This window comes from Phocoena phocoena, chromosome 14 (assembly GCF_963924675.1).
Source record: "Phocoena phocoena chromosome 14, mPhoPho1.1, whole genome shotgun sequence".
NCBI lineage: Eukaryota > Metazoa > Chordata > Mammalia > Artiodactyla > Phocoenidae > Phocoena > Phocoena phocoena.
The window spans coordinates 7,567,822-7,588,925 of NC_089232.1; the positions used below are offsets into that span (position 1 = coordinate 7,567,822).

At 35.6% G+C, this 21,104-nt stretch overlaps 1 protein-coding gene across 2 annotated transcripts in view; it reads left to right on the top strand.

Annotated features, from left to right (window-relative positions):
- Positions 1–21,104, top strand: part of TSGA10 (testis specific 10) — a 69,920-nt gene that overhangs the window by 23,978 nt on the left and 24,838 nt on the right. The window contains exons 6-11 of one of the 2 annotated variants that reach the window (XM_065891318.1): positions 4,333–4,448; positions 7,116–7,270; positions 11,219–11,274; positions 12,407–12,575; positions 16,147–16,257; positions 19,845–20,030. In XM_065891318.1, the coding sequence (XP_065747390.1) occupies positions 4,333–4,448; positions 7,116–7,270; positions 11,219–11,274; positions 12,407–12,575; positions 16,147–16,257; positions 19,845–20,030 (793 nt within the window). The remainder of the gene's footprint in view (positions 1–4,332; positions 4,449–7,115; positions 7,271–11,218; positions 11,275–12,406; positions 12,576–16,146; positions 16,258–19,844; positions 20,031–21,104) is intronic. The other variant, XM_065891319.1, reaches the window with a different exon arrangement.

Sequence of the window (21,104 nt, forward strand, 5' to 3'; positions counted from 1 at the left end):
GGCTAGAACCTCTAGTATAATGTTGAATAGAAGGATGAGAACAGTCATCCTTGTTTTAATCTTAGTGGGAAAGCATTCAACCGTTCACCATTGTGATGTTTGCTGTAGGCTCTTTGTAGGTGCCTATTATCAGATTGAAAAAGTTCTATTCCTAATTTGCTGAGAGTTCATATGAAGAGTGGATATTGAATTTTGTCAGATGTCTATTTTGCATCTATTAATGTGGTCATATGGCTTTTTTCTCTTTTTTTTAGGGTGTTAATATGGTGAATAACATTAAATAATTTTAGATTGTAAACCAACCTTGCATTCCTGAGTTAACTCCACTTGGACATGATGTATTATAGTTTTTCTATATCCTTGGATTTGATTTACTAAAATTGGTTAAAACTTCTTATATGTATGTTTGTGATTTCTCTCAAAAGCATTATATTGATAGCTTTAGCTTTTATATTATGTCTTTTGTATGTGGTGTGATGTAGGGGTCAAGATTCATTTTTTTCCCCACATGGCAATTCAGTTGTTCCAATACCAATTGTTTCTTTTCCCCATTATATTGATTTTTGTTGAAAATTAATTGACTGAATAAATGTGAGCCTATTTCTGGGCTCTCTATTATGGTTTCTATAGTAAGTCTTAAAAGTCAGGTTTGGTAAGTCTTCTAACTTTTCATCTCATGTTTTCAATTTTTTTTTTTTTTTTTTTTGCGGTACACGGACCTCTCACTGTTGTGGCCTCTCCCATTGCGGAGCATAGGCTCCGGACGTGCAGGCTCAGCGGCCATGGCTCACGGGTCCAGCCGCTCAGTGGCATGTGGGATCTTCCCGGACCAGGGCACGAACCTGTGTCCCCTGCATCAGTGGGTGGACTCTCAACCACTGCACCACCAGGGGAGCCCTCATGTTTTCAATTTATTTGTCCTTTTATACTTCATTCTGAGAAATATCCTCAATTTGGTCTTTCAGTTTGCTAACTCATTGATCAGCTATATTCATTCTGCTATTTACACCATCTGTTTTTTTTTTTTTCTTTTAATTTCATCTACTACATTTCTCATACTTGTCACATCTGTTTTTCCCCTTGGTTCTTTTTTCATATTGCTGATATCTTTCTTTTAATATGTTTATTAGTCTAATCAAAAATTTTTGATCTGTTTCTTCTAATATATCTGGTATTGCTGGATTCTGTAATCAGTATATTTTGTTTCTTTTGAAATGACTTGTTTTTTCAAATGTCTTGTCATTTTGGTCTGTGAGCACATTTTTCCATCGAGATATAAGTTATTATGTCATACAGTCCTTTGGGGGGAACAGCCTCATTGAGTTCACACTATGGGGGATGGAAGAGTCCTAAGATGGGAGAGACACTATAAAATTGCAATAACATTTTGTCTTACATAACATCTGCTTTGTCAGTTTTTCACCTTTTGCTCCCCTGGGTGAAGCAGCAGTAGGAGGCACTCCTTAACAACCTTGGCTGCATATTGAAATCAAATAAGGAACTTTAAAAAAAAATAGTGATTCCTAATTCCCACCCTGAGATTTTGTTTGTTTGTTTGTTTGTTTGTTTTGCGGTGTGTGGGCTTCTCACTGTTGTGGCCTCTCCCGTTGCAGAGCACAGGCTCTGGACGTGCAGGCTCAGCGGCCATGGCTCACAGGCCCAGCCACTCTGCGGCATGTGGGATCTTCCCGGATCGGGGCACGAACCCGTGTCCCCTGCATCGGCAGGTGGACTCTCAACCACTGTGCCACCAGGGAAGTCCCCCCACAGTGAGATTTTTATTTATTTATTTTAGTTGTGCAGGTTGGATTTGAGAATTTGTTTTACTTCTTAAATTTAAAATAATTTAGGGTGAAAGGAAGTTGCAGAAATACAGAGAGATTCCTTCACCCAGTTTCTCCCAGCTGTTACATTTTATATAACTATAGTACAATATCAGAAGCAGAAATTGTCACTAGTTCAATGTGTATGTATAGTTTTATGTGTTTTTATCATTGTATTCCATGGTATGGATGTACCACAGTTTAACCATTCATCTATTGAGGGACATTTTGATTGTTTCTAGTGTTTAGCTAACACAAATAAGGTAGACCTTATGTATTTAATGTAATTATTATATGTTAGGGCTCAAGTCTCCTGTTTTATTTGTTTTTTTGTTTGTTTCTTCCCTTTGTTTTTCTTATCTCTGTTTTCTTTTTCCCACCTTTCTGTGGGTTACTTGAAAATTTTTAAGTATTTCATTTGGATCTATCTTTAATACTTTTGAGTATCTCTATGTAGATGTTTTCGTTGGTTGCTCTAGGTATTACATTATACACACAGCCTACTGGTGTCACATTTTATCAGTTTAAATGTAGAAATCTTGTGTCCTTTTAAATGCTTTTACCCTCCTCCGTTTATAATTGTCTTAATAGATACAGCTTTTTTTTTGGCTCTACCCATGATTTACATTCCCTCAAAGTTACTGTTTATGTTTTTCATTGATGTTTCTTTAGTTTAAGATTTCATGTATTATATGAGCCATTGTTTCTTTGAATATTATGTTTATTCTCTTGTGGAATTTTATTAGGTGAATATTGGACCTTCTCATTCTATTCTTTATGTCTCTTAAACTTTCTTTTGTATTTTTTCTATCTTTTTTTCTGTGCTCTATTATAGGTAATTTCCTCTGATCTGGCTTTTTTTTTTCTTTCTATCTTACTAATTGTCTCTTTAGCTGTGTCTATTTTGTTCTTAAACTTGTCATTTGATGTTGTCCTTTTAAAAGTTTTATTTCAGTGACTTCAGTTTAATTTCCTGAAGTTCTCTTTGGTTCTTTTAAAAATCTGCTGGTTCTTTTTTCTTTTCATTGTGTATTCTATTACTTATGTTATGTCTTAGTATTTAAAACTATTTTTAAATTGCTATTTAATAATGCTATAATCTGAAGTTCTTTGGGATTTAATTTAGTTTGTGTGTATTTTGACTCCCACTAAGTTTGGGTTGTTTCTTAATGTGTTTTTAAGATTGAATTGTGAGCTCATTTTCAACAAACCTTTGTCTGAGGTTTAGTTTGTGCCTGAGTTGAGGGCATGTCCCTCCAGAGAACTTTTATTTCCACTGAGTGTTCTAGATTATATGACCATTCTGGAACCAGATTTTATTTTGATTTCTTATCTTGAGGTTGAGAATTCCCAATGAAGACTTTTAGTTATTTTTATTACCCTGGCCCTAGCAATGTTTGGCAAGCTGATTTCTTCTAGTCCTCTCCAGTAATAGTGTAGCCCTTAGTGGCCTTATGGTAGAGGATCTTAATTCTTTTTTTTTTTTTTTTTCTTTTTTGGCCATACCACATGGCTTGTGGGATCTTAATTCCCCAACCAGGGATCAAACCTGGGCCCTCAGCAGTGAGAACAGAGAGTCCTAATCACTGGACCACCAGGGAATTCCCGGACCTTAGTTCTAATACTTGTGTTGCAGCCATCTCTGTGGCCTCATCTTCTGTTTCTGAGTTAAAAGGCAAGACTCTAGGCCACAGAGACAGGCAAACCCCAACTGTATCTAACATAACATCAGTTCATTGTCTTATTGCTCTGATTTGGCTCCAGGGGACTTCCCTTACAAATCCTTCTAAGTTTTGCTATACATTTAAAAGGATGCTTCTTACATCATATTTAGTATGTGTAAGTGTTTTGTGGTGAGAGGACTTTCAGATTATCTAGCTTCCATATTTCCAGAAATTATAGTCTGTTTACTTATTAATATTTGTTTATTGACTGTGAACTCCATGAGACCAGGGCCACTGCCCACCTAGTTCACCATAGCTTCCTCAACACCTAGTGCCTGGTACATACTAGACACATAATAAATGTTTGTGGACTCAATGAAATGCTGTTCATTACAGATTTATTTATAATAGTGAAAACCTGAAATGAACCTAAATGTCTAATATTAGGGGAGTACTTAAGTAAATGGTTACTGTTCATATAAGGTTTTTCAGCCAGAAAATGATAATTTGGAGGGCTGAATAATAAGATTAAAAAATACTAAAGATTAACTGTAGGTGGAAAAAAATCAGGATTCAGTTTTGAATTTAGAATATGGTAACTTTAAAATATGTGTAGCCAAAAAAATACAAACTAATGAACACCAAATTGCTAATAGTTGCTTATGTTGGAGTGGTAGATTGAGGATCCCTTTTTATCCTTTATATTTCAAACCTCCGATAATGTGTTTTAATAATGAAAATACAAAGAAGAAAAAAATGTACATTAATATTCTTAAAAGTTTATAGATTTAAAAAGTTTATAAAACAAAATTTCAGAATTAGTTTTATTATTAAAATGTTTACAGACTTTTATATGAAAACACAGAAAAAGATCTTTCTGATACTCAACGACACCTTGCTAAGAAAAAATATGAGCTACAGCTTACTCAGGAGAAAATTATGTGCTTGGATGAAAAAATTGGTGAGTTGTTTTTTTTCTCCCTGATGTTACTTTTTTTTTAAAGTCTGGTTTAAAAAAAGTTTTCTTCTCTTCAGTTATAACATAGATAAACTTAGAAATATGCCCTTAAATTAAAGTTTTTTAGTCAGAAATCATGGGAAAATATATTTTTCTTTGATAATAATAATTTTTACTTAAATTTAGGACCATAAATACTTAGACATGGCTTCATATTTTTCAATGAAGAAATAGCTAAACAAAGCAGCAATACTTTGTAAATTTATGATGATCAATTTTGAATTTATAAGTTTTTGTATTATATGTCATGCCCATAGCTGTTGTAATGAAATACATTACATATATTACTATTTTTGATGGAAAGTGTACATATATTTGGCTATATCTATGGTATCACTTGAGTTTATAAAGATTATGTTTATAAAGTCTCCTATTATTGTTTCTTACCAGTGATCTTTATGAAAATATGGTTATAACTTTCAAGTAAAATTTTGGTCAAGACTATAAAAGAGCCCATTTTAAAACAATAAATATTTTTAAGATTTACTATTATGCAGTTCAAAAATATCTGACATAAGCAATTAGGTGGGTGGAGGTGCTTTTTATTGAGACAGGAAGTATTAAAAGAAAATATAAAAGGGGAAGATTGAAGAACTCATTTCTGGATATTTTAAGTTCAAGTAAAAAGGTAGGGTAAGCAGGTAAATAGATAAGTTTGTATCTCAGACGAGAAATCTAAGCTATAGATATACATTTGGGACACATAAGCATATAAATGATATTTTAAAACCATGAAATCACCTAGGGGAAATATAGAGAATGAGGAGAAGAGGATCCAGGACTGAGTAAGAAGAAGCCAAAGACATAGGAAGAAAACCCAGAAGTGAGTGTCATTTTGAGAAGCAAGAGAGCAACATGTTTTAAAAAGGAGGATATGATCAAGTGTCAGATAATTTCAAGAAGCAAAATAAGATGAGGATGAAAAAACATTGATTGGATTGGCACATTGGAGGTTTTGGTAGCACTGACCCCCCAAAAAAGTTTGAATTACAGTGTTAGATGTGGAAGATGGAGTAGGTTGACGAATGATTGGGAAGTGAGGAGGTAGAGACAGGAGAGAATAGAAGTCTTAAGAAGTTTGGCTATTAAGAGTAGTCGAAAAATGGGGTGGTAGCTTAAGTGGGATGTGGGGTTGAGGATTTTTTTAAGCTAGGATATACTAGTTGTTTTAGAGTTTATTTTATGCCAATGGGAATGAACTCAGATAACAGAACACCCAAAACATGTGGTTTGCCTGGAAAAGGGATGTGACATATTATATAAATCACCCTCTTGGCATATGGGATTATGTCTCTTAGTGCTGCACTGGGTGGCCCTTGGCGGGCATTTACTTAGAGGTCTAGTCACACAGAGCTTCCTTGGTAGAGCTCTAGACCAGTGGTTCTCAAACTTCAGTCTTTACCTGGAGAGCTAAACCTCACTGAGCTGGGCTCCTCGAAGTAGGATACGGCCAGGGCTTTTGTATCCTCACCAATTCCCTCTAGTGGTTCTCAAACTTTACTGTGCATTAGAATGACTTGGGAGGGGTGCTTGTTAAAACATAAATTGGTCTGCCCACTCAGAATTTCCAATCAGTAGGTCTAGGATGGGACCTAAGAATTTGTATTTCTCACAAGTTCCCAGGTGCTGCCAATGGTGCTGGTTGAGAAACCACAATTTAGAAACCACTATTCTACACCATCTTTCAGTCCTTCAGCAGTGACATTGGCTTGCCAGCGTTCTCACAAATCAAATCAGACTTCCTGGGATGATTTTTTTTCTAGGAACTTTTATAGCACTACTTTAGAAAAACCAAAATACTAGAAGATATTTGACTCTGAAGATGACTTAACTGGATATTTTATTAAGATCTGTTAGTTACCAGCTTACATCCAACAGTGATGCTAAGCTAGAGGGAGGTGAAATTAGAGGGGGGAAAATTGATAGTCCACATGCTTCATCCACACACCCTCCCCTACCCCACCACACATTCTACTTTGAGGACTTGTTATAAAGAACTTTCCTTTGCTGTTCTTTTTTTAAAAAATATACTTCATTGAAGTATAGTTGATTTCCAATGTTGTGTTAATTTCTGCTATACAGCAAAGTGATTCAGTTATACACATATATATATACATTCTTTATCATATTCTTTTCCGTTATGTTCTTTTTTGAATTTATTTTTTTATACAGCAGATTCTTATTAGTTACCTATTTTATACATATTAGTGTATATATGTCAATCCCAATCTCCCAATTCATCCCACCACCTCTCCCCACACCTCTTTCCCTCGTTGGTGTCCATATGTTTGTTCTTTACATCTGTGTCTCTATTTCTTCCTTGCAAACCGGTTCATCTGTACCATTTTTCGAGCTTGCACATATATCCTTTGCTGTTCTAAGTCAAATGTATTAATTGTGCTTTTACATTTATATCATTTAGAATTTCATGATTAACCTTCATTTTTAATCACTAACAACAAAAGCCATTATTTACTTGGGATACAGTACTTTATATTTAGTCATTGAATATAATATAGGAGAATTTTCTTTGAAAAGTATTTCACTCTGCTTGAACTGGAAAAAAAATTTATCTTGATTAAAACAATGCCTTTATGATTACAAATTTAGATAATTTTACAAGACAAAGTATTGCCCAGCGAGAAGAAGTCAGCATTCTCGGTGCAACCCTCAATGATCTGGCTAAAGAAAAGGAATGCCTGCAAGCATGTTTGGATAAAAAATCTGAGAATATTGCATCCCTTGGAGAGAGTTTGGCAATGAAAGTATGTTCTGACAACCGTGGTTTAAAAGAAATGTTTGAACTTGAATCTGAATAAAATAATAGGATTTTCTCAATTTTTTCCTAGAGAGCTAAAACTTTAAAATCTGATTTTGAAATATTTCAAGATAGTCTTAGGAAATATGTGTTCAAATTCACTAGCTAATATTTTGAAATAGATTTTTCTTTCATCACTTTATGATCAACATTCACTAACAATAACTAATTGAAATATCAAAATGTAAAGCATAATAAAAAAAAAAGCAGTGAGACTGATTTCTTTTTAAAAGCACACCAGAACTTATGTTTTCAGGTAGCCACCTTGGGAGGCAATATGTGTATTTCATTAAAACCACCTTTGTAATTGTATTCAGAACTGGGGCATGTTGTTATATCATCCTTAGCCTTGAGAGTGGATCACATGGAACTGGTGAATAAAGTTAGATGATAAGCTTCATTTGAACACTTCTATTGTTCAAACAACAACAACAACAAAAAAAAGGTGTTCTCAAAAAGGCAGGGATATATTGACCCCCTTTTCTAGCTCATAAACTGATTCTGAAGGCAATTCCTAAACTGTTTTCGACAAATGTCTTAAGCAAAGGCAGCATCTCTGGCATAAGGTCTTTCCCCTCTCTAAGGGAACTAATTCATTCATTTATCCAGCCATCCATCCATTCAACAAACATTTATTGACATGTACCAGGAATTATGTTAGAAACTGAGGTTGAGTGGGCATACCTTCCAAAGGCCTATGGTATAATTCAGAGAAAGATAAAGAAAGAGGCTGTTATGATAGAATGTGCTAAATACCATAATGACGTATGCACAATGTATGAGTGAAGTTTGTCAGAAACATACCTGATTCAGCCTGGGGGTTGGATTAGGGGAGGGAGAAGATCTAGGAAGCCTTCCACGCAGTGATGGTGCCTACACTGCCCTGAAAGATGACTAGGAATTAGCCAAGAAAAGATTTAGAGAAAGGGGACCGTGAGAGAAAGAGTGATCCAGACAGGTAGAGCACTTTTTAGAGAAAGGGTGATCCAAACAAGTAGAGCAGATTATATGAAAGCCCAATGGCTCTCATAAGAGAATTTCATGAGATTTCTTGACAGTTTAATATGTCCAGAGAATAGAGTGCAAAGAGGTGAGTATGGGGGGATGAGGGGGGGCGGTGGTAAAAGATGAGGTGGGATAGATAAGCAACAAATCAGAACTACACATGATGTTGAGTTTAGTTCCCATCATCATGGATATAGAGGAACATTGAAATAATGAAAATGAAATGTTACAATTGGATCATTAAAACATTATCCTAGCCCTTGTTAATCTACATAAAAGGTGGATTGTAGGGAAATGAGAGTAGTGACAAGGACACTAGTTAGGAGTAAAATGACAAGAACTGTATTAGGAGAGTGGCAGTATCCATGAGAGAAATAGACAACTCTAGGAAGTAAGACTGACAAGATGTGCTTTCTGACTTTGGAACCAAATGAATAGTTCCTATGTGTGAAGTAGGAAACACAGGACACAGAACAAGCTTAGAGAGGAAGATTATTGACATGCCTTTGGGACATGTAGTGAAATATTCATAGGCTCTTGGATTTTAAGGTTTGGAGAGAAAATTGAAGTTAATAGATTTGGGAATCATGAGCACAATTGAAGTTATCACAATACATGAGGCAGTAAATTGGCTTTTAACTTGTTGAAAAGTCTGACTCATTATAGTTAATACCTTTTAATATTTTTGAAATTTTATGGTATTTTGGGGGGTGGGATTTTGCTTCTCATTATATTCAAACCACTTTTTGAATAGTTAAACATGATTTTCCTTAGAAACATTAATATTTAGAAACAAATTACTCAATTCTTTCTGAATATCTGTTCCCTCTGTTATATCTTGTATTTCACATTTCTTCCATTCTACTAACTGTACCAATATTATCTTTTCCTTCACAAAGAATATTGAGTTGCAAGTCTATTTCAAAATTAAGAGTTTTGTATAGGATTATGAATGTAAATGCATCCATCCTATGAAAGGAAAATAACTTTTTAAAGCAGTGTTAGACATTCAAAAGAGGAAATGTTCTCTAGAGTGATATTTCAGAGCTGAATTTATAATGCCTTTCAGTGAAAAGCAGTAGTTTTATAGTTTAATCTGGAGATTACAGAAATAAATTACTATGGAAAAGTCTATATTATAGTGAATAAGGTGAATTTTTACTGGTAATCATAGTTTTAAAAGATGTTCTACTACTTGCTACCAATTAAAGTTAGAAAATTCAATAGCCAGTTCACAGATTTTTGAATCATAAAAGCCAGAATTATTTGTGTAAAATTTTAGTTTGTTTCTTTTTTTCTGAGTAGATTTATGACCATCCTGTCCAGGTTGAATTTTTAACAATTAACTTGAATCTATGTCACTGGTTGGACAGATGTATTGAGATTGTACAAGGAATATCAAATTGATAATGATGGCATAAATTTCAACAATTTAAGAAATAGTACTATTTGGGTCATATTAAGAGAAAAATAGGCTAAGAGGATATATTATTGGATTCTATACAGTAATTTTGTTGCCCTGGATACTTTACAGTGTTCTTAGAGAGTCTTTCAAGATGAATTTCTATTGATAAAGGAAAATCCTTTTTAGGCTTATAAGCCATGTTTAAATTTTAACCAAAGAACTTCTGTCAGAAACACTAGAAGTTCAATGAGCTTTTCAGAATTTATTTAGAAGTGTATTAAGTTATATTTCAAAACGTGTAAATATTCCATTTTAAGTGGTATTGTCTCTCTGAGTTTTTCTTCCATTGGCTTGTGCTTCTTAAAGGGGTTTAACAGTTTTGCTAATGGATATTTTAACCATACTTCAATACCCATTACTGCCAGATGTGGAATCTGTACCATTCTACCAGAAAGCAGAATGGGGAACCAGAGATAAAAATACCCTAGAGAGGAGCACGTGAATAAAGGAAGATCACACACACACACACACACACACACTCACACACCTGTCTCTCTGATGAAAAAAACAGCACTAGTTGGGAAATACAGATTTAGTTTTTCATCTTGCTACTTGGTTACTAAGGATTTGAAAATTTAAAGGGCAAAGTGAAATCTAGGTATTTAGTGAAAGAATAATTTTCCTTTTTTAGGACTAATGTTAGTGCTAAGAACCTATGTAAAGTATCTGTAACTAGTTCAGGATCAGCGAGTTTTTAAAGGAGGAGGTGTGGGAATGGTATTGATGACCTTAAGATATTCCCCCTCATTTCAGTCTTGATTGACTACATTAATTCTACTTCCTCACCATACCCTTGAAAAGGAAGAATAGCAATTTATTTTTTTATACCTTTGCTCTAGGCCTAATGCTTACCTCCTTGTTAACTCACACCTAAAATTAATCATATACTTTTATAAGTAATTCCATTGGAACAGCTTTTTGAAGATGATGTTGATGACATATATATATATTATACTTGGTCGAAGTTATTATTCTTAATAACTAAATTCAGTTTTACATGATTCACTTTCCTGGGTTTTATAGCATGAAGAAGTAAGGAAGTAAATCAGTCCTATTCCCAGTATAGAACACTACAATGCCAAACCATTGGTTTTCTTCCAAAAACAGGGTGCTTAAGGGGTTCTTGTGTTGCTGGATAACTGCACAAAACGTCTTTTAACAGTATTTGATATAATGATATCATATCAATATACCTAAGTATAGTCTTTGCTTAAATGAGCATAATCTATTGTTTTTATCCAGTACATGTACTCACACTGATATATTAGGCTTTAGTTTTAAAGTGTAGCAAAGAAAAATAGAATATAAATGTTTAAAACCAAATGGAAATCCAAAAGGGAGGGGAAATTCTTTTAGTTTATTCAGTTTTAACAGAAATAACAGTTTAAGATAATTTTTTATTTAATACTTATATTACTTTTCAAGGAAAAGACCATTTCAGGCATGAAGAATATCATCGCTGAGATGGAACAGGCATCAAGGTAAGTAAGTCACTTATTCAACAAAAATGTGAGCACTTATTGGGGGCAAAGTACTATGTTAGGTATTGTACGAAGATAGTAAGAAACAAGGAGCTTAATGTTATATGTAAGGTGATAACTCTCTAATGTTGAAAGGAGGCCTAAGTCTGTTTAGGGAAGTAAAGGGAGGATACGCTGTTTGCCAAGGAAAGGAAAGAGAAGGCATTCAAGGTAGAAAGAATAACAAAGCCACAAAGAACCATAGATCATGTTCAAGAGCCTCTTGAATGACAAGTAGGTGAGTGTGTTGGAACCCAAAGTGTAAGGGGAGAAATGAAGGAGAAGAGGCTAGGTAGGCAGGCAGAGGCCTGTGTTACAGACAAATGAGTCTGTGGGCAACGAGAAATCATTAAAGAATTTTGAGATTTTTATGCCGGAAAGATGAGCTAGGCTGCAGAGGTGATGATAAATTGGGGTTGGGAGTTTGGAGGACAGGAGTGTGGTGTTTGTAAAGGAGAAAATCTAGGAAAATGCCAGGTTCCTGTCTGGGGATGAATACTGGACATGATGAACCTACGTGAGAAAAGATTTTTCTTTGAAGAGCTTTTGAGATGTCCTTATAAGTATGTCTAGTTAGCAGTTAAATATAAGGGTCTAGAGTGTGAGGGAGAGGCTGAGGCTGGGGTGATCATTTCAGAGTCATCTGGGTGTAGACAGGGTTGGGAGCCACGGATATGTATAGGAATTGTCTGAGAGAAGGGGTAGCGTGAGAAGAATCAGGAGGCTAAGGGTTAAGCTCTGAGAACCATTGATTTTTAAGAGGGCAGGAGAAGAGGAGCCTGCAGAGGAGACTAAGCCATAGCAGCTAGAGGTAGGATGAAGGCTTTCTTATACTTGAATGTCAGAAGTTTAGAAATGCTTAACAAATCATTGACTACTGTGTATATTTGGCATCCTTGTTTATAGTGAAATGTTGGCAACACAGAGGAACTTCAGTGCACTATCTCTGCAGTGTTTCTTCCTACACATTTAAATGTATTTAAAACTTCTTCAAATGTTTTCATGCTAACTGTCTATCTTCTGTCTTGTGAAAATTTGTTATTCTGTTCTAATAAAGTGTCTCTTCTTATGTACTATTTGATTTGTGGAATAGACAGTCTACTGAAGCCCTAATTATGTGTGAACAAGACATTTCCAGAATGCGTCGGCAATTGGATGAAACAAATGATGAGCTGTCTCAAATTGCCAGGGAAAGGGATATCTTGGCTCATGAGAATGACAATCTCCAAGAACAGTTTTCTAAAGCTAAACAAGAAAACCAGGTATACTTGTTCCTACTGTCTTTTTCTCCAAGAAAAATAGGTATTTCTTCTGAGACATAGCCCTCATTTCATTTTGTAGAAAAGCTCAGGCTTTGGAACTAGCCATTTTTTACCTTTATTACACAGAATATGCCACATAATTTCTAAGTGAAATTTTCAGACATATAGTTTAAATATCAGAGAAAAGAGGGAACGGGGGTATAATAGAATTGCATTAAACCTTAGGAAATACTTCCTTAGTGAAGGATAAATATTTGAATAAATCAACAAATGAAGATAACCTTCCGAAATTTTTAAGAAAAGCATAGATTTATTTGATGGACTGTTACTCCGTTTGAATATGAGTATACAGACCATGATACATTATTCGGTCCTCTTTAGCACTGTGATTCTTTTTAGGAAAATTTCTCTTTTAATTACTTCCTCTCTAAGCCAGTACAGTTCAGCTTTATCCAGAGCTCTCATTACCAATATCACTTTTAATTTTAACATTAAAAAATTCTACTTGGGGCTTCCCTGGTGGCGCAGTGGTTGAGAGTCTGCCTGCCGATGCAGGGGACACAGGATCGTGCCCTGGTCCGGGAAGATCCCACGTGCCACGGAGCGGCTGGGCCCGTGAGCCATGGCCGCTGAGCCTGCGCGTCCAGAGCCTGTGCTCCACAACGGGAGAGGCCACAACGGTGAGAGGCCCGCGTACCACAAAAAAAAAAGAAAAAGAAAAAAAAAAATTCTACTTGGAAACTTTCTTCCCCCTTTAAAATTTTTGGTCCAAATAATTTCCCTTGCTTTGCTATCACTCTCAATGTGTTCAGTTTGCATCATAAAAGTCTGTATTTTTTAAACTGTTAAATATTTTAATTTACATAATCAGATATAAAGATGCAAAACTTGATTAATTATTAAAAAGTTGCCTGAGGTGTTAAAGTACTTTGTTCAAAAATTAATGAATAATGGGATCCTGGAACAGAAAAAGGCCATTATGTAAAAATGGAAGAAATCTGAATAAAATATGGACTTTAGTCAATAATGTATCAATATTGGTTCATGAATTGTGACAAATTTACCATACTAATATAAGATGTTAATAATAGAGGAAGCTAAGTGTAGGGTATATGGGCACTGTCTATACTATTTTAATAACTCTTCTATAAGTCTAAAACTATTTTAAAAGAAAGTTTATTTTTTAAAAGTTAATAGCAATAAAAACAAGAGATGTGAATTTATAGGATCTACTTTGTGTGCTCTATTTATAGCTAAAGCAAATAGGCTAAAGGTAAATATAACTTATATTTATGAAAATTAGATTTAAAACTCTCATATTTACCACCCAGAGTTACCCACTGTTAATGTATTTTTTACTGATTTTCAATGTACTTAAAAAATTTTTATACTATCTTTTACATGAACTTTTTAATGTAGCTGGGATAAAACCACATAGCACTTTATATCATGCTTTGTTCTACGTGAGAAGACAATAGAGTGGAGTGTTTAAGACCCACATGAGTTCAAGTCCCCTGCCTGGCTGTGTGATCCTATCATTTAACTTCTCTCAGTTTATCAACTGTAAAAATGGAGAGTAGATGAGAATATGCCTGGCAAGAATGTAGAGTGTTTCACATAATCACTAGATAAATATTTTTTAACAGTTATTAGCTTACTGTAACATCATAGTTGTTTGTTACACCTTCATAAACATCTTTTATAATCAGAAGAAGAAAATTAGTATCATAACAATATACAAATGTTCAAGAATAGTTTTTTCCTTTGTTTGGGTCAGAGGGCCCAAGAGTAGAAGATGGATCCCTCTGTGGACTGCAGGTTGTTTAAAAACTCATATCATATTGCCAACAAACACATGAAAGGATGCTCAACATCACTAATCATTAGAGAAATGCAAATCAGAACTACAATGAGGTATCACCTCACACTGGTCAGAATGGCCATCATCAAAAAATCTACAAACAATAAATGCTGGAGAGGGTGTGGAGAAAAGGGAACCCTCTTGCACTGTTGGTGGGAATGCAAATTGATACAGCCAACTATGGAGAACAGCATGGACGTTCCTTAAAAAACTGAAAATAGAACTCCCATATGACCCAGTAATCCCACTACTGAGCATATACCCTGAAAAAACCAGAATTCAAAAAGAGTCACGTACCACAATGTTCACTGCAGCTCTATTTACAATAGCCAGGAGATGGAAGCAACCTAAGTGTCCATTGACAGATGAATGGATAAAGAAGATGTGGCACATATATACAATGGAATATTACTCAGCCATAAAAAGAAACAAAATTGAGTTATTTGTAGTGAGGTGGATGGACCTAGAGTCTGTCATACAGAATGAAGTAAGAAAGAGAAAAACAAATACCGTATGCTAACACATATATATGGAATCTAAAAAAAAATGGTTCTGATGAACCTAGGGGCAGGACAGGAATCAAGACGCAGACGTAGAGAATGGACTTGAGGACACAGGGAGGGGGAAGGGTAAGCTGGGGCGAAGTGAGAGAGTAGCATTGACATATATACACTACCAAATGTAAAATAGATAGCTAGTGGGAAGCAGCCGCATAGCACAGGGAGATCAGCTCGGAGCTTTGTGACCACCGAGAAGTGTGGGATAGGGAGGGTGGGAGGGAGACGCAAAAGGGAGGGGATATGGGGATATATGTATATGTATAGCTGATTCACTTCATTATACAGCAGAAACTAACACAATGTAAAGCAATTGTACTCCAATAAAGATGTTAAAAAAAAGAAAAAAACCCATATCATAAAAGATTTGGAAAGCAGAAACCTTAAAAAAATTTCTTCCTCAATACCACGATTTTAAACAAATTGAGTTGTTTTATCCTGATTTTTTTCAAATATACATTAACATTTTTCTCTGTTATTAAAAATTATTCCAAACATTTCTCATGAATTCATAGTATTCTGTGTGGTTTTACCACTATGTAGATACTATTATGTACTGCATCATTCACCTAATGTGAATAAATATTGTCACATAGCAAATAATGCCTTAATAAACATTCTTTTTCATTAAATTTTATAGATTTAGTTTCAAATTGAATCAAACGCTTATGAGGTTTCTTTTTTAAATTAAAAAACCTTCTAAGTGGACGTGGGTATCGTGAATACCCAAGTATCCATCTCCCACCTTTAACAAAAAGTAACATTTTTGTCTTTCTTGTTTTTATGAGCTTTTAAAAATGTCTCATGTCATCACCAGGTAGCAGATCACAGATTTGCTTTTCTCAAATTTACATTTACTCTAATAATACATGGAAAAGCCCATTCCTTACCATATCTTTGATTACTAGTAAATTTTAACTTTTTTCAAGTATTATCCACTTACGCTTCTTTTTTGTGAATTGTGTTTGGGTTCTTTGCCCATTTACTGTTTGGACTCTTGTGTTTTCTCACTGTCTTTATATGAGCTTTATATATTAGGTATATTAATTTTTATTTATCATATTTACTGTAAATATTTAAAAATTTATGGTAGTTTTGACATAGAGCAATTTTTAATTTTCTGTAGTCAGATCTAACTGTCTTTTTCTTATAGGCACTGTCTAAAAAACTGAATGATACTCATAATGAGCTTAGTGACATTAAACAGAAGGTTCAAGACACTAATTTGGAGGTTAATAAGCTGAAGAATATATTAAAGTCCGAAGTACGTATATATATATTTCCACCTTGGCTCAAGACACTTGAGTTTTCACTAAAGCTGTTGGTTGATTGCACTCATAGGGACAGCTGAATCAAGTGCATTTCTTTAAGGCATAACCTATTTTGATATTAACAATTACGTGTTAACCATATATTTAGAATGTCACCAATGTCCAGAAGGGTAACTCAAGGATACACCCCTTTTATTTGCCACTTAGCCATCTTAGATAAGCAGAATCCTTCTAACTGGATGAAGAAGGGGCCAGAATCAAGTTGGGCTCACTTATATGTGGAAATGGTAGTTTACAGTTACAAACCTTTGACAGAAGAGGCTCTACGTGACTGTGTAGCAGGTCAGAATTGATCTCTCTGTTGTGGAGCCACCTGTTTCCCAGGACCAGAGGGCAGATGGCTCTCTTCTCCATTTCTCTGTTAGTAACCAGTCGACTAGACACACGTCGACTGGTATGTCTGATATCAGATGATTCCCAATAAATTTGGACACATGTGTGACAACCCTGGAATAAAGAGACAGCTAGACCAAGGATGTTAGGTATGTCCATTTGATAAACTATTATATAAAATAGTGTTGGATTGACTCCCGTAATAGGTGTGGTGTTACCTACTTACGTAACAATCAAACCATTAATAAGAATTCCTCCCCCAAACAGTTTTCCTCATTGTATTTAACATTTCATTTAATTTCAGTCCGTAAACATATCTTGAGCATTTATTTATGGTGTACATAAGACCACAGGACTTTGAGAGGTGAGAGAGTCTAAGGACTCCTGAATTGCAACCCTTGGTTTCAGGCAGTAAGGCAGCAGCCTCGTGTTGCCAAATCAGGTGATTTCCTACCCTTCTTGAGTTGAAGGTGCTAGCGATGTAATGTCATAAATGGACAGAAGCTTTGGAGTCAGGTAGGTCTGACTCTTCCTCTCACTAATGCCATGGACTTCTGTAGGCCACTCAACCTCCCTCAGTCTCAGTGTGCCATCAGTAATCGGGAAGAGCACCCAAGTGAGTAAGATACGCCTAGCACAGTGAGCCATCTAAGTCTATTCTGGAATAGGGCAGAATATAAATAAAAGACTATCTGAACAACGTTTAGCGTAGTAAGCTTTCAGTCAGTGTTAGACACTTTTTCTCCCTAGCCCATCGCATTACCTGAAATTCCACCATTAGGGATTGGGGCTTTTAGATTCTGGAATTGTATTTTCAGACATCACACATCAAACTCCTCTCAGCTTTTAGCATCCTCATGTGAGTTCTTTTTTGAGACTCCGTTTCACAACATAGCTGGATGGATCCAGGCACCCCCCGAGAGAAAGGATCACGGGTCCATTTTGGTAGGGAGGTCCATTAAGGATTGTCGAGTCCTTTATTCATCACCCATCCATTCAGTGTGCAGTATGCTGGGCACTGAGGTGACAGAGTTGAAAAACTGCGAGGAAACAGAATGGCACCCCCGGCAGTGGGGACAACAAGTAGAGGGGGGAAAAGTAGCTCCTGTAGCTAGAGTGGAATGTGAAGGTGGGTGGTAATAAAGAGGTAAGAAGGATATGTCTGAACTGTATTTTTAGGAAGCTTTCATTACAACATACACAGAAGTTATTTGAAGAATTGCCTTTTAGAAAGATTGTTCAGGAAATGTTGGAAAAAGAATAAATCAGAAGGGTAACAAAAGAGGGGGAAGAGCAGTTAGGAGAGGCTGTATCCATAATTCAGACAGGAAGTGCAAAGGATTCCAGCTGAGGCAGCAGCTTTGCCTTTGCCCTGGTGGAGGGATGTAAAGAGCCCAGTGGTCAACCAGAGGGAACTGGTGGGGAAGCACCAGAAAGAGGGAAAGAGATCTGCAAAGAGAGAACTGGAGAATACCAAAGATCAGTTGCACTTTCTTTATAATGTTGCCCATCTTGCACCCCACACTGCTCTGGCTGCTTTGGGCAGGTACAGAAAAGGGTAAACTGTGGTTGCCGGCTGCTGGGAGGGAGGGCACTAAGTGGTTAGAGGGCAGAGAGATGTTTTAATGCAGTCTTTTTCGCTGCTTAAACTTGGAACCATATATTAACTAGTCACAAAGCCAAATTTAATATAAAAATGATTCCTACCTTAGAAAACTGAATTCAACATAAAAATGGTTCCTATCTTTGAGGAATCTGAGGGGTTACTGGGGAGATGGTACATCCACAGCTAACTACATAAAGCTATAAGGCACTTTTAAGAGAATGACACACACAATAAGTGCTACAGAAAGTTAGAGGGTAAAAATTAATGTGGGTAAAATTCAGTTTATGTATATTATATCATGTAACTCCCAAGTACATACTCTGTACACAACTGTTATTTTTAGTACAATAATAGAAAACACACATCAGATTCCTACTGGCACATTTGGAATATCTGAATCTTAAAAGCCAATACAGTAGTTTAGTATGTTAACTTGTTAATCAACAGACTTGGCAAAGATCCTTCATATTGGTCAAGGTACAGCCAGACCACAAGGTGGCAATATTAGCTGAATTTCAACCAGTCTCATGATTAATCATATTTATGAGAAAAATCTGATTTGAAAGCTTTATACAATGCGATGTTGTTTATTGTAATTTGCCTTATACAATTAGATGTTGCTTATTCCAGTGTTTCTGAACTGTTTATTAACAGGTAGGAGGTGAAGAGATCTAGTGCCTTTTTAATGAATTACGAAAATTATGAATGATTTTTTAGAACGAGTTGGCCATACCATACTACTAAAATAATATTTTTTAAAGTAGCTTCATAATTATTACTCCGTATAATATATTATTTGAGGAGCTGATTGTTTTCCTTTAGAAATGGGATCCTACTTTAGTCAGTCCATCATGATAGAACTTGATCATGATAGGTTCTAACAGTGGTTCTATACTGTATGCCCAGTATATACATGAATGTATATTTATGAGTAGTGTTTATTGGCATAGGTTCCATATTTTACTTCTGAGCAACTTCAGGCAAGTTATTAGAACAGTGAGCAAAAGTGAATTATAGAACAGTCCATGATCGAGGAAATTAAGGCTGGGGTTATGAATGAAAGGCAGGAACCAGATAGGAAACATGCCAAACCAAGAGAATTATCAGAAGCTGACGCTTAAGATATGCAAGCAGGCAGAAGCTCTGTAGCCGTAGTACAACCCAGAAGAGCACTCAGGAACAAGGGAATTACACAGATACAAAAGGTCAGGTCGAGGCAGAAGCTCGGAAACCAGACCAGCAAGTAGTCAGTAAGCAGCTATGTGGAGGCAATGAGGATTTTGTTTGAACAAAAGCAAATAGAAGAACATGTTCATTGAGGTCTTGAAGATAAGAGTGAAAACTTTACTAGATGAGTGAGTGTGACTCAGCAGCCAGGGCAGATCCTGCTCCCATTCCCTTCTGTTAATTACAGGATGACCAATTTTCTAAACTGAGAGTAGAGATAGGAGTCCTTGAGATTGTGGTACAGTCGGTCATCGTGGCAAGTAGATTCCCAGTGGCCTGGCAAATAATGTTTAATTTGCATCACATGTTTAACATTTTACTCTCCTAAAGTAATACCTAAGATTTGCTTTTTAGGAATCTGAGAACCAGCAAATGATGGACCAACTCCGAAAAGCCAGTGAAGATGCTGAAAACTGGGAAAATAAGTCCCGTCAAGCAGAGGCAGATAACAGTACCCTCAAATTAGAACTTATCACTGCTGAGGCAGAGGGTAACAGATTAAAAGAAAAGGTAGATGCCCTCAACAGAGAGGTCGAGCAGGTAAGTTTGGTAAAATATGCCTGTAGTACATCCTGTATCATATTTAAAAGAGTTTTGTTTGGCTTTCCGTAAATTAAGTGTATAAACAAACACTTAAGTTATTTAAATATACTGTGAATTGCAGTCTGTTAACTGTTCTCCGCTCTGGTTCTCTAATCTCTTACCTACTCTACAACTAGAATAATCTTTAGCATTTTTAAAAATTAGAAACTATTTCAAGCATACAAAAACAGTGCCCTCCCCAAAAGTAATATAAAAGACCCACATATGCCCATCTCCAAAGTTGAAGGGTGCTAACATTTTGCCATATTTATAAAGAATATATTTATTATTTAAATAAAGTCTCTCTTTATTTAAAAAAACGAAACATTGCAGATACAACTCCTCATCCTTTCTTCTCCTCCCTCCCTAATGGTTGGTATGTAGAACTTTCATGTCAGTTGTATAACTCTTTGTCATATGTTTGTACTTTTTCTACATATCTGTCACCCACAAATGATGTATAATGTTTTGTGTGCTTTAAGTTTTTTTAAGTGATAATATACTGTAGGTATCTATTTGCAATTTGCCTTTTTTGCTCAATATTATAATTTTGAAATGTATCTATTTTAATACATAGAGTGTACATCTAAACAGTTGCTTCTATAGTCATTGAATAAAATATTTTATTTTTAAAATTCATTCCCATACTAAAGGACATTTAACTGTCTTCACTTTTTCTATAATAAAATGCTGCAACAAGCGGCATTTGGTAAAAGTTACTGAGGTAAATAGGCCTTTACTGTGAAGTTTTGTGTTTATCTATGAGTTAGGCTATGATTACTGTTTACTGTAGCCGTGCATGTCAGAGAGGCTAAAATTCCTTCTGGCGTCCTTCTTTGTCTCCTCTATTGTCTTTGGGTTCACTTAAGAGACTCCTTAAATAGAGTCTGAACCTTGTAGTTCTTTCAACTGTGACCTCCTATTATCATACAGGAGCCCTGTTGATGTGGTAGTGACGTGTAGGTGGAGGAGATGTGTTCTCTTATCCTACAATTAGGTCTTAGTCTTTTAGTGGGCATGTGCCCCTGGGAT